The sequence below is a fragment of the Penicillium expansum genome, assembly GCF_000769745.1.
Source record: "Penicillium expansum strain MD-8 chromosome Unknown contig53, whole genome shotgun sequence".
Lineage (NCBI taxonomy): Eukaryota > Fungi > Ascomycota > Eurotiomycetes > Eurotiales > Aspergillaceae > Penicillium > Penicillium expansum.
The window spans coordinates 72,384-99,786 of record NW_015971293.1 but is presented as its reverse complement, the minus strand read 5'-3'; the positions used below and the strand labels follow the sequence as shown (position 1 = coordinate 99,786).

General features: G+C 48.7%; 9 protein-coding genes across 9 annotated transcripts; 4 read left to right on the top strand and 5 right to left on the bottom strand.

Moving 5' to 3' along the window:
- Positions 1–56: 56 nt before the first annotated feature.
- On the bottom strand, positions 57–3,310 carry PEX2_020810 (fungal specific transcription factor domain-containing protein; the record flags this gene model as incomplete). The annotated part of the gene is made up of 12 exons (XM_016739356.1): positions 57–693; positions 758–932; positions 1,010–1,280; positions 1,328–1,406; positions 1,467–1,487; positions 1,544–1,689; positions 1,739–2,184; positions 2,250–2,360; positions 2,586–2,669; positions 2,723–2,819; positions 2,894–3,161; positions 3,210–3,310. 12 exons carry the CDS (start codon positions 3,308–3,310, stop codon positions 57–59), a joined length of 2,436 nt encoding a protein of 811 aa, XP_016599295.1.
- Positions 3,311–4,177: 867 nt separating this feature from the next.
- PEX2_020800 (uncharacterized protein) lies at positions 4,178–7,286 on the top strand (the record flags this gene model as incomplete). Its single annotated transcript, XM_016739355.1, has 3 exons — positions 4,178–5,581; positions 5,948–6,576; positions 6,641–7,286. The coding sequence occupies 3 exons, from the start codon at positions 4,178–4,180 to the stop codon at positions 7,284–7,286; spliced, it is 2,679 nt and encodes an 892-aa protein (XP_016599294.1).
- Positions 7,287–7,618: 332 nt separating this feature from the next.
- PEX2_020790 (mitochondrial 54S ribosomal protein bL21m) lies at positions 7,619–8,404 on the bottom strand (the record flags this gene model as incomplete). The annotated part of the gene is made up of 1 exon (XM_016739354.1): positions 7,619–8,404. One exon carries the CDS (start codon positions 8,402–8,404, stop codon positions 7,619–7,621), a length of 786 nt encoding a protein of 261 aa, XP_016599293.1.
- A 450-nt stretch (positions 8,405–8,854) lies between these two features.
- On the top strand, positions 8,855–9,909 carry PEX2_020780 (rRNA-processing protein NSA2; the record flags this gene model as incomplete). Its single annotated transcript, XM_016739353.1, has 5 exons — positions 8,855–8,857; positions 8,932–8,942; positions 8,998–9,540; positions 9,623–9,835; positions 9,894–9,909. The coding sequence occupies 5 exons, from the start codon at positions 8,855–8,857 to the stop codon at positions 9,907–9,909; spliced, it is 786 nt and encodes a 261-aa protein (XP_016599292.1).
- An 819-nt stretch (positions 9,910–10,728) lies between these two features.
- Positions 10,729–13,361, bottom strand: PEX2_020770 (serine/threonine/tyrosine protein kinase MPS1; the record flags this gene model as incomplete). The annotated part of the gene is made up of 2 exons (XM_016739352.1): positions 10,729–13,297; positions 13,342–13,361. The coding sequence occupies 2 exons, from the start codon at positions 13,359–13,361 to the stop codon at positions 10,729–10,731; spliced, it is 2,589 nt and encodes an 862-aa protein (XP_016599291.1).
- A 1,003-nt stretch (positions 13,362–14,364) lies between these two features.
- PEX2_020760 (PWI domain-containing protein) lies at positions 14,365–15,896 on the top strand (the record flags this gene model as incomplete). The annotated part of the gene is made up of 5 exons (XM_016739351.1): positions 14,365–14,468; positions 14,542–14,632; positions 14,699–14,869; positions 15,019–15,548; positions 15,626–15,896. 5 exons carry the CDS (start codon positions 14,365–14,367, stop codon positions 15,894–15,896), a joined length of 1,167 nt encoding a protein of 388 aa, XP_016599290.1.
- A 985-nt stretch (positions 15,897–16,881) lies between these two features.
- Positions 16,882–19,764, bottom strand: PEX2_020750 (putative cell wall protein; the record flags this gene model as incomplete). The annotated part of the gene is made up of 1 exon (XM_016739350.1): positions 16,882–19,764. The coding sequence occupies one exon, from the start codon at positions 19,762–19,764 to the stop codon at positions 16,882–16,884; it is 2,883 nt and encodes a 960-aa protein (XP_016599289.1).
- A 3,588-nt stretch (positions 19,765–23,352) lies between these two features.
- PEX2_020740 (uncharacterized protein) lies at positions 23,353–24,687 on the bottom strand (the record flags this gene model as incomplete). Its single annotated transcript, XM_016739349.1, has 1 exon — positions 23,353–24,687. One exon carries the CDS (start codon positions 24,685–24,687, stop codon positions 23,353–23,355), a length of 1,335 nt encoding a protein of 444 aa, XP_016599288.1.
- A 965-nt stretch (positions 24,688–25,652) lies between these two features.
- PEX2_020730 (uncharacterized protein) lies at positions 25,653–27,318 on the top strand (the record flags this gene model as incomplete). Its single annotated transcript, XM_016739348.1, has 5 exons — positions 25,653–25,762; positions 25,811–26,141; positions 26,187–26,757; positions 26,810–26,961; positions 27,016–27,318. 5 exons carry the CDS (start codon positions 25,653–25,655, stop codon positions 27,316–27,318), a joined length of 1,467 nt encoding a protein of 488 aa, XP_016599287.1.
- Between the last annotated feature and the right edge of the window lie 85 nt (positions 27,319–27,403).

Below are 27,403 nucleotides of genomic sequence, written 5' to 3'. Positions count from 1 at the left end.
TCAAACACAGTGGTTGGGGGGATCTTATTCCTTTGACACGCTTGGTATACTCTCAACTAAAAGAATGAGAACTCATTCCCTCCTCCAAATGCAAAATCCTCCAAAACACTCGGATCCACCAAATTGGCCAGCATCTCCGCCCGCGTTCGATCAGGCTGTGTCTGCGTGCCGTTGCTGAAGAGCGAAAAAAGGAAATCTCCGTCGTCTGAATCAGTATGTTGTTCTAGAATAGACAATGGTGTGTCGAGGGATAATCCATGCATGGGTGAGGGTAATTTTGCCTCTGGTAAGACGATCTCGCCTCCTGTTGGTGTCGAATTTGGAGTGGAATGCATTCGTGTTAATGTGGTTGCATCTGATGAAGCCTCAGACGAATTTAAGATTCCTGTTGATGATGTATATGGCATTCCGAGTCTAGGGAGCTGGCTTTGGCTTTGACTTCGGTCTTGGCTGTGGTTAGGTCTATGGGCAGACCGTCTTCTTCTAGCCAGACATGTGCGTGCAACTTCGAGGACTTCGCGGAGCATCTCGGCACAGCGACGGGCAACGATGATGTCGCCCATAGAGGAGAAGATCTGGAGAGACTTTTCAACGTCTTCGAGGAGCTCGTCGTCTGGTAGGCCTGGGTAGTTTGATAGAATGAGATGAAGGAGGATCATTGAACCGTAGAGTGCATATGTTGTGTTGTACCACCTGTTATAATGGAAATAGGGTTGTTAATTATACTTTCTTAGGAGGAAGAGGTATGGTGGCTGACCAGGTGCGAATGTAGATTCTATGCAGGAATGACTCGTATTGCATATTAATACTCATCCGGGCGGCAGTGAGGCAAGTATGTAGATGGACGGAAAGGTCCGTTGATGAAGTGTCTGTATTTGCAGTTGCTGCCACAAGGAATGGCTTGTGGATGAGGATTCGAGTATTGTAGTATCCTAGACATGAGGTTCAATTAGTGATTCTTTCTAGAATGCGTTGAATTGGAACATGAGGTGTGTAGAGGGAGCCCCACTTAGTCTCAAGACCAATTTCTGCTTGAATGCCCATTCGGGGTCATTCAGTGCATGTGCATCTAGATTCAAGAAAGCGGGCAATGTTGCTTTCCACTCAAGAAGTCGCTGATCAAGTGCCATTGCCAGACAGGATTTATCAGCTATTGACCGCCGCATAGAGTGGTACAATTGATGAGATGCTTCGGACATAATTTGGGCTAAGGCGACCATTGCCGGGATCATCGCTATGTCGTGGTCTTCGGCATCGGGATCGAGATCATCGGCATCAACCTGGGTCTGTTAGGATGGCACCATGCAAATTAGGGGATGCCACCTACTTTTATCTTGGGGAGGGAGGTCTGGTAATAATGCAACTCTTTCATGCTGTCCAGACGTCCTGAGGAACAACACATTTCTCTAAAGATCGATGTTAGTATCATTTTCGGGAAGTACAATCCTGATGAGGTAGACGCTCACATTTCATGGGAGTAGATACACCTAAATAGAAGAGTTAGTATCTTGCTTTTTACTCTAATTTTGAGCTCATGGCTTACCACCAGGTGCGTCTAGCTTCTCGCCTCGCACTAGGAGGCAGAGAAGACATGCTCGAGCTGAGACCAATAGCCGCTGCTGTACGGACAGCCATCCCGCTGTACATGTAACAGCTATGGGGCTGTAACGAATTTTGACGGAACACACTCTAATAGAAATATGAGCATCCCTCTGATGTAATATTGACATAGACGTACCAAAAGAAGAAGAGTCTGAGCAGACTCTAAACAGGAACTCTCAAAAAGATCACCTAGAGTCCGTTTTGCGAGGCCGAAGAAGAATTTAGCAAAGTCAAGGGCAGTGAACCTATGCCCCCTCAAAGCTCGTTGTGTCTGATTCGGATCGACAAATTGCTGACAGAAATGTTCGAGTAAGGAGGTCTCGTTCGGGCTCGCATTGATCGCACCCAAAGCAACGACCGCAAAGTATAACCCTGCAAACTTCGTGACTCCTCGGAATAGTCCCTGGCGATTTGGAATTGGCCATGCTTCATTTCCACAGCGTCGCATAAAACTACTTTTAGAAAGTAGTGGGTGGATGTAATGTTTGTTCGCAAAGTAGCTGCCAATGAAGGTTTTCTCGATCTCCATCTGCGCAGTCTCTGTAAGACAGGGGAATAATGCTTCTAAGTTGATGTCATGGTCTGTTACTTCTAGTCAGAAACTCATATGAGCTGTGGTAAACATTAAAGACAAAAGGAAAATTTACCATTGTTCATTGTAGGAGTCCTGCTTTTGAGGCTATCTGCATCTGGCGGACTTCTCTGTGCTGTAAACTCTGCCCCATCATGAGATTGGGGCGAAGGATGTCCGACGTAATCTGCATTATAAAGCAAATTCACAATTGAGAGTTGTGATTTGCTTGATCTCCTGTTATCTTTGCTGTGGCTCGTTTCTGGCGACAAAGGCTGAGATCGTGGATTAGTATACTTGGGTGAAGCTGGCATTTGCCGAGGAGTCTCGTCTGGTTGATTTTGATCTCTGAGCTCTTGATTCTGTGCTCTTGCGTATAAATTTCCGAGGAATGCTAGGTTTGACGAATTACCATAGAACTCGGTACCATTGGTATGCAGGTTGACACCGCTTAAACCATCTCTTGAGGCAGCATCCCCTAATTCGGAATTTCGGACTAAATGGGTGATTAGTTAAGTTATTCTAGGATCGCAGAAGGGCGGTGGTCACTTTGTGAAGCGTCGGATGGCTTAGCCGACACGATCGTTGTTTTGGGTGTGATATTGACAACATTGGGACGGCCACTTAACGAACTCGGGGTCTGGGCCTGGGGAGAGCCAATTGATAATAGCGTCTTTTTAGAGTTGCTCGTGCCTTTGGGTGTCTCGAGTTGATGAATACCCGGCCAAGGAGATGGCCTAGTGCTGCTTTGGCTTTCCATCTGATTAGAGACGACGCGCGGAAACCCATGTGATAAAAGCCCCAACCTTTGCTCGGATTCTCCAGCATCTCGTTTCCTTTTGTTTGAATCGACGGGGATTCCGCGCCCATCAGAAGCGCGGAACACGCAGTCAAACGAGTGATCTGTCTCTGGGTTAACTGCTGCCTCGGTATTTCAAGAGGTGGGATTGATACATGCGCAATAAGAGCACGGTTGGGCTTGATCGCACTACCGATTGTTAGAGTGGATTTGGTTTCCGAAAGGGCCAAAAAAAACCCCGGCAATTTCAAGGTGAAGTTCGGCCTACCTTGGTCTTCCGAGCGCGGCAGGTTTCGCATGCCCGTGAGGCCCGCGGCACACGGCGTTGCGAAGCCCATCGTGCTTTGCCTTCAGGCGCTTCCATGGCTATTCTAGGAGATTACTGTGTTTTGAGAAGCGAACGATGATCTCCCCTTCCGCCTAATCTGATGAGAGTTGGCCCAAGTGGAACACCCCTTTACCGAACCAATCGCCAATCTTCAATTTCTTCACCTCTCGCGGGCTCTCGCGGGGATTTTGCGGGGTCTGGGGAAGCGTTTGTATGTTATTGTCTGGTTTTGAAAAGAACGGTAATTGAAAAAAAAAGGATTTCTATATGTTTTGATTTCACTACTATTGGGGTATATAGATTGAGAGGAACCAGCCGTAAGCTATACGAGAGAGCATAGCTGATTTCTACCTCGTTATTTACTTCCAATACACTGAAATCCATTGATATGAAGCTATAGCTTTTATTAATTCAAGAATAACAGGTTTAAATGTTTGAATAATACCACAAAGTAGGTACAATGCTGTTCCGTCGGAAGACAATCTTCCGACGGATAAGACCCGATGTACAAAGTACTTTCACCTTCAAATCATACATCCATGAAGGAATGAATGTAATTATCAGCAGGTATAACAATACTGAGCCTACTATCTAATCATTTAGATATGTAAATAAGAGTTATCAAACGGATTAGCCCTGGAGATGACTCCCGGGGTGACTTATCTCCCCGATGCAAGGCGTCAGATAGCGGGTAAAGCAGGTGAGTTGATATCAGCTTTGACTCAATGCTCCGGGGTATATAAGATACGTGATCTTCTCCAGTTTAATAGTCCATTTTATAATTCCTGCTCAATCATAACACACTTCTACAAATCTCACACGACTCATTCCTCGCCATTCATTCTCCGATCAACATCCGATCCCTTAAACATTCAATATGGCCTTCGATCAGGACAATTTGCGATCGCGCTTCTGTCATGCGCTTTCAGAAATGTACAAGAGCGAAGTTCCTCTCTACGGCGACCTAATCGATGTAGTCTGGGAAGCAGACGCGAAAACAGTTCAAAATAGCCAGAATATCGAGGGGGATCGCGTTATAAATCCAGATGATATTTTGCCCGCCCGGCATCGGGTTGAAAGACATGGAGCCATCCGACTAGGGACAGCACATGAACTGGCTACAGTTCGTCGCATGTTTGCTGTGATGGGCATGCACCCTGTGGGCTACTACGACCTCAGCGTCGCTGGATTCCCCATGCACGCTACCGCCTTCCGACCAAATACCCAAGAGGCACTCGAGAAGAACCCATTTCGAGTGTTCACGACAGTCTTGCGGATGGAGCTTTTAACAGAAAGGACTCGAGAACTAGCTCAGAAAGCGCTAGAGCAAAGAAACATCTTCACGCCCAGACTTCTTGCTCTATTGGATATAGCAGAGAGCCAGGGCTTTTTGACACCGGATCAATGCACAGAGCTCATCAGTAATGGTCTTGAGACATTCCGGTGGCACTCAAAAGCAACAGTCACCCTTCAAGAATACGAGCATCTCAAAGCTGAGCATCCTCTGATTGCGGACATTGTCTCTTTCCCCAGTTCTCATATCAACCACTTAACGCCCCGAACGATTGATATCGATCTTGTACAACAATTGATGTTGGATCATGGAATGCCTGCTAAGGATCGTATTGAGGGGCCACCAAAACGATTATGCCCAATTCTTCTACGTCAGACAAGCTTCAAGGCTCTAGAGGAAACCGTATATTTCAGGGATCCGTCTGGATCCTATGTGAAGGGCTCCCACACAGCACGCTTTGGTGAAGTGGAGCAACGAGGCTACGCTTTGACCCGGGAAGGTCGCCAGCTTTATGATCAAATCTTGGAACGAGTCAATGCAGAAGCTGCAAAGAATGGCTTGAAAGGAAAGGCCTATGACACGCTACTGGAAGAGCGCTTCAAAGAGTTCCCCGATAGTCTGTCAGATCTTCACGATCAGAGACTGGGATATTTCACATATCGGTTGACACCACTGGGTGATCAATTAATTAACGAACGCGTGGAATTATCGGAGGAGCAATTGCCTCCAGTTTCACTTCAGGATCTTCTCAACAAGGAGATCCTGAGTTATGAGGCTATCACGTACGAAGACTTCCTTCCTTTGTCTGCGGGTGGAATTTTCAATTCCAACTTGGGTGGTGTCTCCCAGTCCAAGCAACTGATAATGGGCGCGGATTCAGACCTCGATGGTTTCCAGCGGCTCCTAGGGGCATGTGTGGCGGATGAGTTCCATCTATATGCCGAGATGCAACGGAAGTCATTGGAAGTTTGCCGACAGAAACTGCGGGTAAAGGAGATTATAGTATAGGATGAAGGTTCTTATGCTGATAGTCCCTGTTTGAAACCTCTCTTTCATATTGATTAGTATCTTCAATTTTATTACTTCTTCATCCCAAGCAAAAATTTACATCAAAAATACTGCTGTGTCCCTTTTCCAAGGCCTTGCCGCCTTGTGAAGTTGCAAACTCTCCACCAGATACTTCGGGGAATTCTAAACGAGAATATCTTCGGACCCCTAATCTTTGGTGAACAGAGATTCGCTACCCCAGTTGACAGCATGTAGAGCTGGGCTGATGAGGTAGATAACTAGAGCTATAGCTTCGAACACTTATTGCCTTACTTCAAAAAGCTAGTTCACTATACTCCTAACCAGGCGCTACACAGCAACTCCACGAGCAGCCAGACTCTATATGCATTTAATCCCACAGACAGACCGCTAGAGGTCTCATTTAGCAATGCTGTGCATGCGCTTGGAACATGGTGCCAGAAGGCATCTGTATCCCTCGGCATGAGGCAGATTGATGGATTTAACATTGGTGGATTGCTTGGCTCTGTATTTGCGACCTTCACCATCGACCCTCAAAACACGCATCGCTCCAGCTTTGAGTCCGGCTTTATTCAGGCCGTGTTGGACAAAGGCGTCGGGCCCACGGTGTACAAGAGTACCATGGCACAAAAGATCTTATTTGATGACGATAATAAGCGTGTAACAGGGGTCCAGGTATCGACTGAAGGCACATTTGGCACTCGACCAGTCAACTTTACACTCCACGCTCGCAACCGGGTCATTCTATCAGCCAGTGCCTTCCAGTCTCCTCAGCCACTGATGATCTCGGCCATTGGGCCATGCGGCAATCTGCGTAGCCTTGGTATTTCCTGCGTCAAGGACCTCCCAGGCGTGGGCCAAAACATGCAAGGCCACCCAATCTCCAGGGCTACACACCGCGTGAGCGTCCTCACAGCTTCAGCCTCGGCTAACAAATGCAACTATAGCAGCACTTGGTGCGAAGCAGTACAGAGAAAATTCCACTGGGGCCCAATCTATCTTTGGACCAGGCTACTACAGCTGGGAGAAATTGCCTGACCCATTCCGCTTAAACCTGACTCGCAAATTTCGTCTCGCCTTATCAAGTTTCCCATTCGACTGGCCAGAATTGGAATGGTTACCAATCAGTGCATTCAACGGCTATAATCTCAACAAAGTCATTGCCAATGCAGAGGATGGGCATCAATATGCACCCCTTAGTGGATCATTGACTGCTCCTCTATCTCGCGGCTCACTCCGTCTCGCTGGCCCTGGCATGAAAACCCCACCCTTGATCGATCCGCAATGGTTTGTAGATCCAACTGATATGAATCTAGCTATTCAGGCTTTCAAGCGACAGCGGCAGATTTGGGCGGAGTTGGCTAAGCTAGGCGTGGCCGAACAGGAAGAGTATTTCCCAGGCTTCGATGTTTCCACTGACGCTCAGATTCTTAAGTTCATTCATCAGAGTATGTCTACCATTTACCAAGCGTCAGCAACGTGCTATATGGGACGTGAGAATGACACGATGGCTGTGATTGACAACCATGCCAATGTGTATGGTGTGCAGGGGTTGAACGTTGTGGATGCCAGCAGTTTCCCATTTCTACCGCGTGGTCATCCACGATCTGTTGTGTATGCATTCGCTGAGAAGATTGCGGGTGAGATATTGAGCTTTGTTGAATGAAATTCAACGTTGATGCAATAATGGCTGGCCCAAGAAATGAACTGGGAAGAGCCTATATCTATTTAATGATGCCCTACACCATTGCAATAAGAGATCTTCTGAAAAAGTTCAATACTATAGAATACAATGCATACAGAGAACAGCCCAAATCGATCTATCTGTACAATATGCCGCAAAGATATCAATGCATGGCGGCAAGACAATTACCAACAGCCCAATGATCAGACCATATCTCGAGTAGTACTGTCAATACCTCGAACCGCTGTCGGATCATGGTCCGGCATCACATTTTCGCCTCAAAAAAAGCTTCACCCAAACACCGAACAACCCAATTATGACCGGGGTTCAATTACTGAGCTGTCCTCTGAGTCTTCCACGACCACCGCGCCTTCCGCCAACAACTCATCCGGCGTCTTCACCCGCACATCCATGACACGCATGAGCGTATAACGGTGCTTGCTCTTGGCTTGCTTAACGTGCCTTTGTCTCCGCTTCGTCTTCTCCTTGATGCGTAGCGGCTCTGCGTCCACACCCGTCACACGAACTCGGCACTCGTAGATACGCTCGTCGATAGTCGGTGAGCCCTTCATTGTGAAATCGCGAGATCCAAGTGCGGAAGCACGGTTGAATCGCAGAATATCACCCGCCTTGACCTTGGGCATGAGGAAGGGCAGCCGAATGTGATCACCTTCGGTCAAGAGGTATGGTCGTGCGTGCAGCTGAGCGACGATGTAGTGCGGCTTCTGGCCGGCAAGGTGGGGGAGCTGTGACATGAGAGATTTTGTCACTTGGAGAGGGGAGGTGAAAGTCGGGGCAACGGGTTGCTTTGCAATGGGAACGTGTGCGCGTGTTTGGGGTGTCATGGTGTTTTCGTCGAAAGCGGAGGCCTTGACGCCCTGGTGAGTCTTTGGTTGGGCATCTTGAGCCCGGGGAGTGGCGCTTAGAGGTGATTCAGGATGGCTGGACGCCGATTGGCTCTGAGGTTGTTGCGAATTCATCAAAGAAGCACTTTGGTGAAGGCATGCTCGTTGCTGCAGGGGAGCTGCGGATGAAATTGTAGACGGCGCCGCCCAGCGCAGTTCGGAGGCGAAGCTCCGTAGAGCGGAGCGTGAGAACATATTGACTGACCGCTTGCCAATGCTCAATGATCGAGAGTGGAAGTGGTTCGCTGTGGTTGATATTCGAGATAGAAGAGCGGCTTCCCCGTAACTAGAGAAATTCACTACTTGCGCAAATGGCCGCTTTGTCACCCGTAGTATCACGTGAGATTTTATATATGTGTTAAGGATGCAGATTTGCAACGAAAAGAGAGGAATATTACGATAGTGAATTAAAGTGCATATCCTCATTTCAGAGTACCAATTATCTCCTTCCAATTTTCTACCATTCATCATCATTTCTTCTTTTAGTCTATACAAGCTGAAGAACTCGAGAAACGGCCTTACCGATAAGGAGCGTCACGTGCCTCGCTATCTTTTCCCGCATCACAACTTTTTCGGTCTCGATTAGATCTTCAAGGCAAGAACTTCATCACCCATTCACCTCGTGTTGTTCATTCGTCGTTCATCATGGTAAGCTCCTAATGATTTCCTGGTCTCTCAATGTCTAATTTAATCAATTTACTAACTTTTCTTTCTACCTGCAGCCTCAGAACGAGTTCGTCTCTCCCCGCCAGCCACCGCCCGATCTTTAACTGACATTTTCCCACCAGGTATATCGAGCGCTGGCAGAAGCAGCACGGCAAGCGCCTCGATCACGATGAGCGCATGCGAAAGCGTCAGGCTCGTGAGGGACACAAGGCGTCCCACGATGCCCAGAACCTGCGTGGTCTGCGGGCCAAGCTGTACCAGCAGAATCGCCACAAGGAGAAGATTCAAATGAAGAAGCGCATCAAGGCCCAGGAAGAGAAGAACGTCAAGTCCGCCGCACCCGACGAGCCTTCCAAGACCCCTCTGCCCCAGTACCTGCTCGACCGCTCGCAGGAGACCAACGCCAAGGCCCTCTCCAGTGCTATCAAGAACAAGCGTAATGAGAAGGCTGCTAAGTTTGCTGTCCCTCTGCCTAAGGTCAAGGGTATCAGCGAGGAGGAGATGTTCAAGGTTATCAACACCGGAAAGAAGACCCACAAGAAGGCCTGGAAGCGTATGATCACCAAGCCTACTTTCGTTGGCAACGACTTCACCCGTCGTCCTGTTAAGTACGAGCGGTTCATTCGTCCCATGGGTCTCCGTTACAAGAAGTGTAACGTCACACAGTATGTTTTATCTCTGGGGGGGAGAATGCCACCCTCCGGTTTATTTTGGTTGTATACGGTATATTAACTTTTTTCCCTTCAGTCCCGAGCTGGCTGTCACCGTGCAGCTCCCCATTCTGTCCGTCAAGAAGAACCCCCAGAACCCTCTCTATACTCAGCTGGGTGTCTTGACCAAGGGAACAATCATTGAGGTCAATGTCTCCGAGTTGGGTCTTGTTACCACCTCTGGTAAGGTTGTCTGGGGTAAATGGGCCCAGGTCACCAACACCCCCGAGAACGACGGTTGTGTTAATGCGTGAGTTGCTTCGATAATTCCTTTTGTTTATGCTATATCCCAAACTAACCTCCAATAGGGTCCTCCTTGTCTAAATTGACTACAAGCACTTCCTCTACATTCCCGGCAGGTACACACCTGTCTTCGATACCATGCTCAGGCAGTTCTATATTTCCCTTTCTTGATACATACGGTCTATCAAGACTGTTCAAATGTTCTATTCTTGGGTGGTGTTAATGGCGCAAAGTCAAGTCCATTGATTTCAAACGAAAAGTATTCCGCATGTTTGGCTTCTGAATGGACATAGCTAGTTTTTAGATAGTCAGGCATTTATCAACTATGATTTTATGAAGACAAGCAGCATCTGCATCGCAAGTCAGATCCCCATTGTAAGACGTTATATGGATCATGAATCGAAGACTTGATTTGATTTCCGGGTAGCCCACAGGATAAGAAACATGCAGTATAGTATCCAAGTAATGAAGATAGCCAAGGGTTGTCAATTAAACATCTTAACCAAATGGGAGGTTATTGTCAGTCTAAGAACGCTGGTACTCAAACAATACCCATCCGAATGCAAGAAAAAAGATGAAAAGGCTAATGAAATCATGTACTGGAATGAAAATCCACACGCTGCGCTGAAACCGAGATTCGTCAAGAAATACCCACCACAAGGCAAGATGGTTGGGTCGGACAAACATCCCGAAGGATGATGCAGAAAGAAGAGAAGAGACAATGCAAAGAAACACAAACAGTGAGATATCCCGCAAATTAACCAAGCAGACCCAGACAGAAAAAGATTCACATATCCAACACCAGTCGTTAAGTCGTTCTAACCAAGAAGGAAACATCAGAAAAAGCCAATACGGCAGTCAAAACAAAGGAAATAAAGTGAAAGGAGTGGTTGGGTGTTGTCATGGGTTTTCTTCTTCAAGGGCTGCTTTTATTTTTGCAAAGAATCCTGCGGGCCATGCAGCCAGTTCCTCTTCTCTGGGTACACCGCGGGCCTTGCAGTGATTGACAACGTTGGCCAGGATACGGCCAAGCATATCCTGGGTGACTGGAACAGCACCCTCAAGCTGGGCATCGGGGTGCAAGAATGGATCGCGCGGGCCAAGCATCTCCTCAATGGTTGGTCGGAGGGTCTGATCGCGCTGCAGGCAGCGCTTGAGAGTCCGAACAAGTCCAGGAGGCACTGGGATGCCACCGACGCCGAAGGCCGGGAAATCGATTTGGACACGGGGGTTGGGGATAGCCATGATGCGTTCATAATATTTGGCAATCTTGGCGAATGGTGGTTGTCCGTAGACCATCTTGTACAGAATACAACCCAGACTCCAGACATCGCTGGGTTTTCCTAATTTCATAACTTTTCCAACACTTGAAGGCAGACCGAGCGACACGTTGGAATCAACCAATGCTTCAGGGGACATATAATTTGGCGTGCCGACTTGCTGTTCACGATGAACGTTGACCGTGTTATCTTGGATCGCATTCGCAATTCCAAAGTCAATAAGCTTCAGTCGGCCTTGAACCATGAGGAAGTTGGCCGGCTTCAAATCCGAGTGGACAATGTTGTACTCGTGGACAGCTTGGACACACTCGAGCATCTCCTTCCAATAAAATCGGGTGAAGTTGATATCAAACACAGCATCCTCAGCGTTTAGACGGAAGGTGAGGATCTTTTCGAGATCAGACTCTCCAATCTCCATCAGCACACTAAGAGCATGTTTGTCATTGTTCAGTTCCCAGTCAAACAAGCGGACCACACGGTCTACATTCTCCAACTTTTTTAATAAGTCGATTTCACCCTTGTATCCGGTCAAAGTCACTGGATCGACGTCTTCAAGATTGACACGCTTGAGAGCGAAGATCTTGTAATTCTCTGCCATCACTCGATAGACACGGGAACTGCCGCCTCGACCAATGCAATCAAGTCGAGTGAAATGCTTGCCATTAATCGCGACTTGACTCTTCTTTTTCCGCGATTGGGATGTCGATGCGCCTCCTGTGGAAGTAGCAGTCTCAAGAACTGACATTTTCGGAGGAGGAGGAGCGGCCCTATGAGGGGTGTTGTTACTCCGCGTGGCAAGTATCTTTCGTGCAGAGTTTGTTGCTGGCGTCTCTGCTACATCTTTCTTCTCGGTATCATAAACAACATTATACTTTTCAGGTTTATCTAACACATTCAACCCCTGGGGCTTTGTGCGCCTGAAAGTTGGTGGTGGTTCATTCTCTTGGTCACGGACCGATGGCAAAGCCGGTATTGAAGGAACCTTGAATACAGGATGTTCCTTCGCGATTGAGGATTTGGAAGACATATCTGATGAAGCGGGTGTGGACTTCGAGCCGTATGACTTTGGCGAAGATGACCTCGAAAACGGTCCTTCAACCTCAGCAGGGCGGAGAGGATATTCTGGTCGATTGGATTCACGCACAAGAGGCGGGCTTGGGTCAGCCCATGACACCTTGGGGGATGAAGATTTTGCTGGGTTGCGAGGTCGGTATTCTGCATTCTCCTCCTCTCCTTCCACGTCCTCCCGGACGCCGTCAGCCGAGAGATATTGGTGATTTTCCTCGTTACTTTCCTCGCTCTGACGACGCAGTACGCCCCTCCGGGCAGGACCGTTCAAGAAGGTGCCAGCGAGTCGACCAACCCGCTTGACACGCAGCGAACTATGTGGAGCGATTTCTTCGCCGCCGCGCCCTCGCAACGCGGAGGAAAGTCCATATCGCATCGCAGGATCATCATCATATTGCGATTTCCGATCACTATCCGAGCGCTCTGCACTACCATACTCGTCGGCCGAATTGCGTCCCGACGAGCGCTTTCCTGAAGGCGAGACAGACGCGGGGGATCGTGTGTTGCTGCGCGAAACGTTGATGCGAACACTGCGCTGGCGTGGAGCGGGAGTAATAAAATCATTGGGCCGGCTGTGGTGCTCTGGTTCTGCGCTCTGGCTATTTGATAGTGGGGAGCTTTCGCGTGAGAATCGGGAAGCCGATGAGATGGCTCCTATACGGACGACTCTTGGAGCCGGGCTACCATTAGATGAGTCGTGTGGGGACGAATTTCGTGGTGAGCGGCTTTGCTGTCTTGATGTTTCAATTCGAGGTTCGTACGACATGTGTGCCTTTTGTAGATGAGGCGAAGAACCTAATCCATCTCCATGAAGCAATGCTTTTACAGAAGCGCTGAATTTAGGTTCGGGGACCTCTTCGTCGGAGCTGTCCCCAGAGTAATGTCTGGGCAGAGCCTGTGTTGATGGAGATGCCCGTCTGGAACCCGAACGTGAAACCGCGGATCGGGACATCGGTCGGGCTGGCTGTCGGTACAGCTCGTTGTATGCTGGGAGGGAATTCGGGGAGGCCATGGCGATAATACCTACATTGAAGTCGTGGATCAATGTGGCCCCTCCAAAGTTGTCGATTGTTTTGTTGATCCTGGAGAAAGCCCGGTCTCGAGGTTTCGTCGCGGGCGCGCTATACAGGTCACGTGCATGGTGTTGCTATGGCGACGTCTGTACCACAACATACCAGAGAACATTGAAAGAATTGATTCTGTGTTTGAGTAAAGAGAATTGCACAAAGATGGACAAGGCTCTAGGTGCTGATTATACCCCAGTTTTCTCTGGTAAGAGTTTCCCACTATCTTAAGTGATTTGAAGCCGCAGTCCGTCCACTACATATACCCGATAAATGGGGTCGGCCGGATAACCTCCACTCTACATCTATACCCTAGTTACTAAACTAAACTCTTCAATGCTGTCATACTCCTCAATCCTAATAGTATCATATAAGTTTGCACTCCTATTTAGTTTGAGTTCAAGTAAATATGGAGGTTCTTTTATCCATCTAAATGTCCATCACTTTGTCTTCTAACATTTAGTATAATTTATGTCGATAAAAAATCCGAAGAAGGAACGAAACGTGATGATTCGTATATACTCAGCATTGACAAGACATTGATTATCGATTCTCCACAAATTCTAGATTATCAGAGCAGCCCTGGAAGATAATCATACAAGAATATAGCTTTGAGGTGTTTGACAAATATGAGCCCATACTCTAAAAAGAATATAAAATTAGTGTTTATTCTTAGCTCATATGAGTCCCATAGTGCATTGGCATTGTATAAAATTGAATTTCATCACACTATAGCTATGAACTGCCAAAAAGTAATACACATACATATACAGCAGTTGTTAACCGGGGCACAGACATATATACTCTAAGAGGGAAAAATTATAGGTCTGCCTAGCATATCCTTCCCTTCTCGTTTCTTTCTTTAGAAGATATAAGAAAAAGAAAGATAAATGATTACAGAAGTATAAATTTATAGACTGAGCTACAGAGTATTTATATCCACCTAGGTAATAAGAACGTCGTTGATATTATGACTGTTGATAAGTTCGTCGCCTGATAGATCGGGCATCAAACTTAATACGGCACCCGCGAACGACCAAGAGTGCAACTAGAGCACCGCGGACATCTATCTCTCGTTTGCTGGTCATGGACTTTCCTACCCTCACCTCGGACTCTAGCAAAAAATGGCGTCTAGCGTGGATGCCAAGCTGATCAGGCGGACTAAGTTCCCGCCCGAGTTCAATAAGAAGGTGGATATGACCAAGGTCAATATTGAGGTTATGAAGAAGTAAGTGACTTTCCCCGGGGTTTTTTCGGTATCTCCGGTTTACTGACGTTGCTTTTTTCCCCCACCTATGTAGATGGATCGCAAGTCAAATCTCCAAGATATTGGGGAACGAGGATGACGTCGTTATTGAGCTCTGTTTCGCGCATCTCGAGGGACCGCGCTACGTACGTTGGGCCGTTGCATCTCTAGCGTCTCGACCCTAGTTTGCTGACATCTGTTTCTGTTTCTAGCCCGATATCAAATCCCTCCAAATCCAACTCACCGGATTCCTAGACAAAGATACCCCCAAGTTCTGTCAAGAACTGTGGTCGTTGTGTCTAAGCGGTCAGGCTAATCCACAGGGCGTCCCGAAGGAGCTCTTGGAGGCTAAGAAGCTTGAGCTCATACAAGAGAAGGTGATTGTAAGCGTCCCCTCGTCCTCGGATGTTTTCTAATCATACTACAACATAGCTCGAAGCTGAAAAAGCCAGCGAAGCACTTCGACGCCAAAGGGAACAAGATCAAAACCGCGAACGAGAGCTGGACGATGTGAGACGCCGCGAGCGACCAGACCGCGGACGTGGAGGAAGAGGTGGTGATCGTGGTGATCGCGGTGGCCGTGGAGGTCGGGGACGAGACTTCAATAGAAGATCTTCGCCTCCCAGAGACCAAGACCGTAGCCGAGACCGATTCCGTGAACCTCCATCGCGACGTGACTTTGACTCCTACGTGCCGCCTGGTAATCGTCGCGGCCGCCGGCCATCCAGATCTCCACACGGCACTCGTTCTCCATCTCGATCCCCAAAGCCATCGTCACCATCTCGCCGAAACCGCGACGAGCCACGCCACAGGCGACACGAACGCCGCCCCCGCTCCCCAAGCAACTCAGTATCTCCCGAGCGACGCAACCGCGGAGGAGCCAGAAGACGCAGCAGTCCGGATTACGGTGACCGTGTTAAAGCAAGACCCATTTCCCGCAGCCGTTCCCCGCGCTCACGTTCCCCCAGAGGAGACCGCCGCCGAAAAAGCTCCGTCTCTCGCAGCCGCAGTGTATCCTCGTCGCCTCGTTACACACGGCGCCAGGCAGACTCTCCTAAGCCCGTATCTCCCTCGAGATCTCGCCGCTCATCTGGACGCTATGCTCGCCGCGATTCTCGTCGCTTGAGCCGCAGTCGCAGCCGCAGCCCCGACCGTACACGTGATCGTGGTGAGAACCGTCGACGCCGCAGCCCCAGCGGTGGTCGGAGCCGTAGCCGCAGCCGCAGCCGCAGCCCCAAGAAGGAAACTGACGGCAAGCGGCGCCGCTCTTTGGAAAGATACAACCCTGATGAGAAACGACGCAAGATGGCTGATGAGAACGAGGATTCCAACCCACCCCCCTTGAAAGCCGATGATCCGTCCAAAGCCGATGACAGTGAAACAAAAGTTGCCGAGCAGGTTGGTCATTGAGAATAAAGATTCCTGCTCCGACCTCCACCTTGTATCCTTTACCACCCAGATTCAATTCCTACTTAATGTTCGTCTAAAAATTTCACAAGTCATGTTGTTTCTCGAGTTACGATGTTGAATCGGATACTAACAAACTCACAACACTTAGCCCGATAAACCAGTTTCTGCATGGATACATTCAACTGAGTTTCGTGAGAAATTACTTCGTGAGAGATGTATCGCCATGCGTCGCCGTTCTAGCGAGAAGCTGAGCAGTGCCTCACAGCCAAAGCAGGACTAAACGAGAGCAGCAAGAACCAGTGGGAGGAATTAACACTGGCCATGTTTGACTTGAACTTTGAGATTTACTCCCAACGAAATGTGTGCGTTTTAGCGCTGTACATGTATTTTGTAAGAATTCCAATTACTGTTTTTTTATCATGATCAATGTGCTCTGTTACACTGTAAGGCGGAATGTCCTTGATAATGGGAAAGATGATGATGTTCTCCTAAACTTCAGTCAGTTTCCTTAGCTAGCTACTTGGTGAAATGCTTAGTTCGGAAGATTCTTAAGGTATGAAAATATATCGCTAAAATTGTTTCAAAAGACCCAACATAATAACATAAAGGAATGTACTCCATTAAAGGGGAAGAATGTATATATGCTCAACTCATCAGTCAACAAGGGATCTTCAGAATGCCAATATCCGCCGGGAGAAGACTGTCAATGGACCCAGAACCATACATAAGCACACCAGAACATGAGATATACATGTGATATACATGATGAACAGGATCTTTCAATCGCCACACAAACTGATTAGAATTAGAATTAGATATCTACAGAGACGCTAGGGACGGTAGATCACAGGGTGGGTGGGATGGGGGAAGTCATCTTGTCGTGGGAAAGGGGGCAAAAAAACAGAAAATAACAAAGTTGAAGGAAATAATATGAGAGACCTTCTAGGGTCGTGACTTCGGAATATATCCAGATATGGTGTCTGCTTTACTCGCAGCCGCAGACGGTGGCAGTCACAGTCACGGTCTTGGTGGTAACAGACTCACCGCCGGAGGGCTGGGTGGGAGGGCTGGTAGGGGCAGGACCGGAAGGAACGGACACCTCGGTGGTACCAGCCGGGCCGGAGGGAGCAGGGCCGCCGGGGATCACAGTGGAGGTGACGATGGCGGAGGTCTCGGTGTCGCAGGGAGTGCTGGCAGCAGCAGGTCCAGAAGGAACGGGAACCTCAGTGGTGGCAGCGGGGCCGGAAGGAACAGGCACCTCAGTGGTGGCAGCGACGCCGGAAGGAACAGGGCCACCGGGGATCACAGTGGAGGTGACGATAGCGGAGGTCTCGGTGTCACAGGGAGTGCTGGCAGCAGGGCCGGTAGCGACAGGAGTGCCGGTGGGAGCAACGCCGGAGGGAGTCTCAGCAGGTCCGGTGGCAGTCGGCACGGCAGGGACGGTGACGGTCTTGGAGCCAGACTCGCCGGGACCACCGGGAATCACAGTGTAGGTGATAATCTCCGAGGTCTCGGTGTCACATGGGACAGAGGTGGCAGCGGGGCCGGAGGGAACGGGTCCAGAAGAGACAGGGGCGCTGGGGACTCCGGGGACACCGGTGCCGGTGGGAGAGACGCCGGAGGGGGTCTCAGCAGGGCTGGTTCCGGTGGGAACAACAGGGACAGTGACAGTGATAGAGCCGGAGCCGTTAGGACCGGGGATCACAGTCGAGGTGATAATGACCGAGGTCTCGGTATCACAGGGAGTGCTGGTAGCATCAGGGCCGGAGGGAACGGGTCCAGAAGAGACAGGGGCGCTGGGGACTCCGGGGACGCCGGTACCGGTGGGAGAGACGCCGGAGGGGGTCTCAGCAGGGCTGGTTCCGGTGGGCACGGCAGGGATGGTAACGGTAATAGAACCGGAGCCGTTAGGGCCGGGAATCACAGTTGAGGTGATAATCTGCGAGGTCTCGGTATCACAGGGAGTGCTGGTAGCATCAGGGCCGGAGGGAACGGGTCCAGAAGAGACAGGGGCGCTGGGGACTCCGGGGACGCCGGTACCGGTGGGAGAGACGCCGGAGGGGGTCTCAGCAGGGCTGGTTCCGGTGGGCACGGCAGGGATGGTAACGGTAATAGAACCGGAGCCGTTAGGGCCGGGAATCACAGTTGAGGTGATAATCTGCGAGGTCTCGGTATCACAGGGAGTGCTGGTAGCATCGGGGCCGGAGGGAACGGGTCCAGAAGAGACAGGGGCGCTGGGGACTCCGGGGACACCGGTGCCGGTGGGAGAGACGCCGGAGGGAGTCTCAGCAGGGCTGGTACCGGTGGGAACAACAGGGACAGTGACAGTGATAGAGCCGGAGCCGCTGGGGCCGGGGATCACAGTGGAGCCGACAATGACCGAGGTCTCGGTATCACAGGGGGTGGTAGAGGCAGCAGGGCCGCTGGGAATGGGAGTGCCGGCAGGAACAGAGACAGAGACGGAGACGGAGGCACCGGGACCGGAAGGCACAGCGGAGGTGCTGGGCAGGTAAGGGGTGCTGGAGGGCAGGCTGGGAACGGAAGACGAGGCGGGGGCGGAGGGAGCACCGGGAATGCTGCAGCCGGTGAACCACTCGATGATGATGATCTGGATGCTGGTATCGATTTCAATGGATGTGCAGCCACTGAGGAAGGCAGCGAGCTCAGCACGGGCAGCGAAGGTCAGGTCAACCAGGCTACCGCCGGCAGCGCAGAGGGAAAGGGCACCACGGAGATCAACGCTGAGACCGGTGAGGGTCTCGGTCAGGAGACCAGTGACATCGCCGACAAGACCACCAACCAGGTCGAGTGAAACGGAGGCATCAGCCTCGACAGCGAAGGACAGCCAAAGAAGGACAACAGCCTTGAGCTCAACGCCCAGAGTGCAGTCGGAGCTGTGGAGCCAGATGGCGAGCTGGGTACGGATATCAAGTTCCACGGCGGTGGCGAGCCCACCCTTGGCGCATGCCTCGAGACCGAGCTTGACATCAGCAGCGAGATTACCAGCGAGATCAACGCCCAGGAAGGCGGCGAGGGAGGCCTGGCCGCCAATAGACAGGAGGCCGGACTCCAGGACGTGCACGCCAATGGAAGCACCAACGGAGATGGTGGAGAGAGCAGTGTCAGCAATAGCACCAATCTCAACAAGGTCACCACCGGCGTGACCATTGATCCAGGCAAGGACTGTGATCTTGAGGTGAGCGCTGAGCTCACACTCCTTGCTGCTGATCCAAGCAAAGAGGGCAGCCTTGATATCAGCCGACAGACTGCCGACAACACCGCCAGCGGCGCAGACATTCAGACCGACCTTGACGCCCACATCAAGACCAAGCTGAGCCTCAATCCAAGCGGAAAGGGAAGCCTGAGCACCAGCACTCAGGACGAGAGCAGACTCGAGGCTGGCAGCCTCGAAGATACCCTCAATGGTCACGAAAAGCTGACCCTTGGCAGCGATGTCGGCACATCCGGGGATGTACACGGACAGAGCAGCCAGGACGTCTGAGGAGAGGACGAGCTCCTCGTTACCCTCACACCATGAGATCAGTGACTTCTTGAGAGAGAGGTCAATGTTGGCGTGGAAGAGCAGCCAAGCTTTGAGAGCGGCCTTAGCCTTGTAGTGGATAGCGCCGGACTTGCAGCCGAGAGCACCACCCTGAAGAGCGGCAGCACCCTCAGCACTTAGACCAGCAAAGAGCTCAACGGAGGAGTGGCCATGGAGGATGGTATTGAGGATGGAAGACACGTCGACAGTGATGTCGCCGAGGAGCTCCCCGAGGAGGCCCAGGGTGCGGGGCTCAACGGACCTTTCGGTAGGGTAGGCGAGAGCAGCGCTCGCCAGAGCGGCGATCAAAACGAGAGAAGAACGCATGTTGCGTTTTGTGTGTTGTATTAACGAATGTATAGGTCAAAAGCTGTTGGAAGTATAAATCTTCTGACCAAGGGTATACAGAAGCGAAAGACTGGAAAGGCAAGCAAAAGCCGCCAAAGGAATTAACGATAGACTAAAAGATTGAAAAAAGAAAAAGACAGTTGAACAATTGAAGATCCGAAGAGGTGATCGCCATCGTTGTTTATATACCCCTGATCAACTTCAAGCCGGGAGGGGAGGTTTATGGGCACATCGATTAAGGGCACCACATCGGAACAGACTCATACTGGTTCTACCCCGGTCTCCAATTCCACATTTGGAGGTATCGACCCCTTAGGGCTCAGGGATAGAGATGGAGACTTGGATATTTCAAGTGGATCATGACTCCTGAGAGGCTAACCGGTGCATTACCGCATTGTGGACCACCCTCCGAGCTATTTTTGGTCTTTGTGGGCTTTCTGGTTAGAGAGTTTGCAAAATGGATCACATTATCATATTCATCATACCAAAATCTAAATCTTAATTCTTCTATCTGGCTCATTGCGGTAAATTCATTTGGAAGTCCTAGAAGATGTGCCCCCCACGAAGATTGAAATGGGGAATAAAGAATAAAAGAAAAGAAAAATATAAAAAGAAAAGAAAACTGCCAAGTCTTAAGGGGAAAAGGATCAACAAGATCAACCTTGGAACGGTTGAAACCCTTTAACATCCAAATTTTTGTACGGAGTACAGAGTATCAAAATCGAATCTGAAGTTACCCCCTTTCTATCTCCACAGTCGGAACTATATTCTCTACTCTACCTTTCTACGATGTACTCCGTATGTTGGGGTACCATGCCTCATAGCACTTCAAGTCCATGTATCTAAATCTCAAGTAATAAGTTTATGCGGCATTCCGAGTGGGCTGTTGTAAAATGCATGTTCCACAGCCGGGGAATTAGCCCAGGCACAGTATGCACGCTTTTGACCATATGAGGCAAAGATGGACATGTCCGATTCCGTCAAACACCTGTCAACTCAAATATATTTACTCCGGAGATAGTAAGAATGTTAAGAATTATTTACGGGTACCTGTCAGCCACCAACTGAATTTTCGGTCTGCCTTTAAGGTGCTTTTGAGGGGCTCGGATATTATTCATATATATACGGAGATAAAAGTACGGAATATAGAGTGTAGCATAACGTGAGAGATTTTCCCAAAGTATACGGTCGCTATGAGTGAATACGACTATATTCTACAGATTGTGAAGAGTACATTGTAGAACCAAATATTGCAGATAATAGCTACAACATACAACACTACAACACAGAGCCGATACCAACAGTTGAACCCGAATTTCCACGATACTCTACACACAAACAAGGATGTCAGCATCTAGGCCTTTAGTGTCACAACCTGCACTAGTCAAGACGCTACTTATAGCCGGGCGTGGAATATGAACGAAATATGAAGTTATGCAGGTCACGCATGGGAAAAACTCCACTCCGCGGGTTGCATAGTCAAATAAGAATCCTCTATCAAAGATAGTCAGGTATCAAAAACAAGCTAAATATTCCTTGGCCGTTTCCTTGGCCGTTAAAGTGGAGAGAGCACTATCCCTTAGACTCGTGAATTTTGTCTTTGAACCGTACTTGTTTAATGTACTGATGGCGCCCCATGTAGCAGTCAGCCAGACAGATCCCGAAACCCTTGACAGGGGACTATTGAATACAACATTTCGAGGAATAACCCTAGCCATTAAGCTTCTTTTCCGCTGCTCCACAAACTACCTGCTCCCAAACAGCACTAAACGTAGTGATCTGCATGAATGAATGCAATGTCTCACTCCACGCAGATGAGCTCCACGAGCAGTGGCTGCAGACACCGCATGTGATGGTAAGCCTCTTAACTTGGAGGATAACCCAGCACCTGCACCTTGGAAATTGCGATCGGGCTGATTTGTAACAGGCTGGTGGTGCCAGATATGGGACTACTACAGCTTCTCATCTCTAGCTGCAGCTCCCCGACCCGCTGCTAGGATCGGCCTAATGCAGGAGAGTATCTTTGCTACGGCTGCCTCGGAACAAAATGACTAAGAATTAGCAAATGTTGAAACAAATGCAGGTAGGAAATTTTTTTCTATTCTTCGGGATTCGAACAAACTTATACTCCGTACAAAGTACGTATTTTCATGCCTGACCCGATGGCCCCCTAACCCTTCATTGAACAATAATTCTACTTCTGCCAACACAACTCTCAATAATATCCAAGGTACAAGTAAATATACGATTACGAAGTACCGAGTACGAAATATGGTCTAGAACAAAGAAAACTATTCAAAAAAATCATTAGGCTCAAATAGTCCGACGCCTCAATGCGATAGTCGTTAATTCGGAACAATCGGCCGAGAATAGTCCCAGAACGAGAGTTATCAGGTGTTATTTTGGCTTTTTATTTTAATAGTTTCGTTATTTTGAAATCACCGTGGAAACCATTTAACCCTACAACTTAGATTTTTCTTTCCTACATCTCTCATACCGAGGTGTTATATTCCCCACATCTTACCACCCCCTTTCGGAGGGTGTCGGATGTTTCATAGTGGAACATAACCAGGGAAAAAAAAAGCTCGAACACGAACCTCATCAACAATGCCCAGATCCACGGTCCGTCAGGAACCTTACTCTACTTGAAACAGTATCTATTTTTGTTTTCTCTGACCGCACAGCTGATCGATGATCCACCAGTTCACGAACTGGTGAAACGTCTTAAAGCTTCAAAGCCATAGCAGAGAGTTTCATGCACCATCATCCGAACTTCTGCCGAGTATGGATTGGCTGAAAGCAAGACATCCTCAAACTGAGGACCCCTAACTCTTAACTTGAAACATGAGCTTAACAAGGTCGGCTACTAGGAACAAGCGAACTAGTCCTGCTTTTGGAAAAGTGCAATAGCGAACAGACCTCTCATACTACTAGCCCGTTCGCAAGTTGCCCGTTGTCTATTGTTAGCAGGACAGATGCCTTCAACAATTACTAAATGGAAACCTTGTAACGTGCTCGGATCATATGGCTTGAAACGACGCCTCAGTTTTGTTGAGATGGACGAAACGGGAAACGGATTTTATTACTGTCCCGACCGAGTCTCTCCAATCGATCGCCGCATTTAAACTTCGATACATCAACTCAACCCCATCGTTCCACTCTAAGGCGAGCTCCGGCATCGCATCATCCACGGTCCTCCCTGAACTCATACCACACCACGACTGGCAGTTTTACCGAGTTAAAACTAAGTTCAAAGAATTTCGGGAGTTCGCCGATGAAGACAGGACGAGACGTCGCATGTCACATGTGAAGACTAGTGGGTTTCGAAGGCATACCCCATTTTTGGGAAGTCGAAAGTTCGGTTCCATCTAGGGAGTACCATGGTTCAACTCTATAATGTACATAGACTCTTTTCTAGAATGTTCCTGTTCCTGTTCCAATATTCTCGATCAATTTTATTCATAACCCTAATTATTCTATTGAGTTTGTGAAAGAGACTGTGTTCATCTACATCCATTTATCATCATCACCATGGCAAAGCAGAGAGCAGCATGCTGATCAAGAAACTTAAGTCGAGTCCTTGATCTGACTTAGCCTACTTCGGATCCAAGTCGCAAAAGGTCCGAAGAAATGTGTATCACTATTACCCGGTCGTTCACAAAACGCTAGAAGAGCCCGGTATCGCTTAGACGCAGACATAGAAGTAGCACAAAGAACTTTCGCCAGATCGACCGGACAGAGATAAGGCGGCTGTCTTGCGTCCTCGCAGATAGACGCGGTGCCTTGCATTGAGCACGCGTAGTACACGCAATGGGCAATACCGAAGCAGTGACCCAACTCATGGCTCGCCGTCCGACAAACCCGACCCAACCACAGCGCGGACAGCAAGGAAGGCGATGAATCTACCTCTGGGAGGGAGCGGTAGACTGATACTGCATCCCTCACAGGTCCGTTTAGCTCTAAAGTCGAATTTTGTGATACTCGGCTATTGACCTGAGATCTTTTCTGTCTCTTTGCAGTTGGCTCTGCTGAAGCACATGCAGACATATACTTCTCGCAATGCGACGCGGGCCATGCATGGTGACGCTCGACATCTTGAATAGTATCCAGGATGGGGTTATATCTTGCACTAGATACCACTGCAACGCGACTTCCTCCGTATGCACGGCCACATACGAACTCGTCATCATCGTCCTCGTAGAGATCGAAGTCCACAAGCATTAGGAGAGCATATGCATCTTTCGGTAAAATACCAATAGCAGTATCCAGAAGATCGTCCAGATTGACTTGGCCCTCATATACCCCATCTGACAAAGTACGTGAGCGAATCCGCACGCACTCATCGCCAGATTGTAGACCCAGGTATTGCGGGCCCATCTTTTTCCGAGTTTTCTTTTGGGGTTCTTCCCAGGGAATAAACCGCAAGGTAGATGGTGGCATCATCTTGACAGGAAGACCGTGATAGAAGGCAGTCAGATAGTCTTGGACGTCCTTTGTGCTAGGCGGCTTTGTGGAAAGCTCATGATCTGGACATTTTGGTGTTTTCCATGTTCGCATGAAGTCAACATTTGCGTCAATTTGAGGTGATGGAACGACATAAACAGTTTTTTGCTTAGCCGTTATCGGATTGCGGTGTTCGCCATCAAGCCATTCTTGAAAGCTCTGCGCGTCATCTAGGTCTCCGGCAAGATCATCTCCAGGCAGCAACAAAGGGGCAGGGAAAACTCTGTCATCTTCCTCAAGGAAGAGTTTGTCTTCTCGTGGAAAGCTTCGGTTGTCTGCTTTGATGGCAGCGAGACGTTGCCGTTGGCCTTGTCTTCTGAACCCTGCTACCGAAGCATGAGAAGAAGAGGACAAACATATAGACCCATGATCACACTTTGAGATGGGTTTTCGTGGCATACTTGAAATTTCATTCTAAATGTAAAAAAGATAATATGTGGACGTGGGGAAGAAAGGGGAATACAGCATGCGGCTCTGTCAGGTGCATGAGCCCTCACCAAGGACGGAGTAGTCATCAGTTGAATTTTACCCACCCCCCAATCAAATATATATCTTTACACCATCAACTTATTGAACACATATTTAATTCTTATTAATAGAAAAATGGCCAACGAACTCAACTGAACATTTAATATAATACTTCCTTGCCTTACGCAGTGTAAACAGTCTCTTAGGCATAGAGCGTATCAAAGTATCAGTTACACCTTAATCAATTGCATCCTATTCAAAGCAAATTTAGCGCTTAAAATTTGCCTAGTCCCCTTTAATATTACTACTTATATTTATTAATTTAAGACGTATATTTTACATTTTAAACCTTTGGAATCGCTGAACTAGCTTAAGAGAGCCCAGATCGGGTGAAAATAGAGCCTACTAATTATTCGATTTATGACCTGTTTTTCAACCCACGCTTAAGGCATTCTAGGCCACTAGACTTCTACCATATTTTACCATATTTTACTAAAAGATAGCTTTAGAGACTTAAATTAGTAATCAAAGGAAATTGGATCAAAATGAATAGAAATGAGTAGTTAGCTGATGGTGATCTAGAACGCAACCGGCCGAACTAATCCAACTAATAAAAGGGGGATGTGGAATCATTTTCACGGGGAATTTGAACCTCAATAAATTAAGAGTACTATAATACCTAGAAATTGATTTTTTTGACAATATCTTGGGACGACAATGTCAAACTTGGTGGCTTATCTCATCTTCTAGCTTGTTTGCCCTTCTCAAGATGGGCCTATCAACGCTCAACGTCTTAAAGTGCCCACGTAAAGACAAGCATAAGGTGCCAAGAGAATTCCCCTCTTCCAAACCCCAATCTCCTCCCTCTGAACGTGACTCAGATATCATCTGCAGAAATGGAAACTGACGCTACTAAACCTACTGTACGAAGCAATAGGGCGAGGGAGCAGGGGATGAGAGAGGAGCCTGAGGTTGTTCCAAATGCTAAGCCATGGAGTCGTGAATCGTGAGTGTATTTTCCCCTCTGTCTGAACAGGGAATTTGACTTGGGTAGATATTTCGGTTCATTTTTGTTTAATCTGGGAGCGTTCGCCCTTCCCGCCTTGTACAGCACTCTCAGCAAGCTCTGGGTGGCAAACATCGACGCGAAGCAAGTCGTCACGACAGATATCTACACTTATATCGGAGTGATTGTGGAAGTGCTTAACGAGGGCCTGCCCCGCTCTGCATGGCTCGTCATTGGGAACAAGTCTACGCAGAGTGTCTCCTTACGGCTGAACCTGGCCTACACAATGATCCTTGCACAGACTGCCCTTGGAATAACAATGACAGTGATATTTTTGGCTGCTTCCAAGACTCTGGCCTCGGGATTCGTGCCAGTGGAGGTACGACAAACCTCTATCACCTATGTACGACTGTCATCTGTACAGGCTGTGACGTCTGCTATAGAAGCCGCCTTATCTGCATCGACAAGGGCGCTGGATAACCCCGACGTGCCTTTGATCATCAGTTCTGCAAAGTTCCTCATCAACATCGTCCTCGATCTACTAGTCATTTCAAAGGTACATGTAGGTCGCTGGAAACCTACGATTGTCATGCAGGCCATAATTCGGCTTGTTTGTGATAGTGTATCGTCTTTGCTCGGACTGATGTACTTTCTCACCGTTGTCGTCAGGCGCTGCCAAAAGGATGCAGATGGCCCGCATAGACTGCGCTGTAGACTTTCCGCTTTATTGACACTTATCAAACCTAGTGCTTACACATTTGCCGAGTCGGCTATCCGAAATGCGATATATCTGTGGCTTGTTCATAGAATCATACTACTAGGTAGTGACTATGCAACTTCCTGGGGAGTCTTCAACACGATCCGCTGGGGGCTTGTCATGGTTCCCGTGCAGGCATTGGAGGCTTCCACTTTGGCTTTTGTGGGTCATAACTGGGGCCAGTTCCGTGCTGAAAGTGGCACTGCATACCCCAAGGCAACTAGAAATGATGTCATTGGTAGGTGTAGTGCCAGGTCTTGTGGTAGCCACTTACTGATTCACCCTTGTAGAGCTGATTCAACCAGCGCTTTTCTCTTGCCTGGTTGCATTGGCTTTCGAGACTATCATGTGCATTGCACTATCGTTGCGTGGGATTGAGGCATTTGCGCATTATTTATCGGACTCGACGGCTGTGGCAAAGATCACTCAAACTATGTGGAAGGTATGTGAGAAAAAGAATGAAATGGCGAGCCCAATGTCGATTGACATATAACAGAATATTGACTGGACGTACATATTCTATGGTTTAAGTTGCCAGATTGCGGCAATTCTTCTGGCGACATCGCCACGATGGTACCTCTACCAATCACTTGGATCCAACTTCCTCTGGATGCTGCCTTGGGCGATTATTGTAACAGTGATATCTTTGCCAAATTCTTTAGCGTGGACATATTATGCGATCATTTTTGGCGGAGCTCTTGTTTTCGACTTTGTTGATGTGAGCTTGACTGCCGCCCTCTGGGCTTACAGACTCACGAGAGGGAAGGTCGGAATTGGCCTAGAGATACAGAGTAACTAAAATAACCTACACAGCCCTGCTATAGAACAGGACGTGTTGTTGGCCTTGGAACGGCTAGAGATCAGTTTAAGAAATTCAAACGATC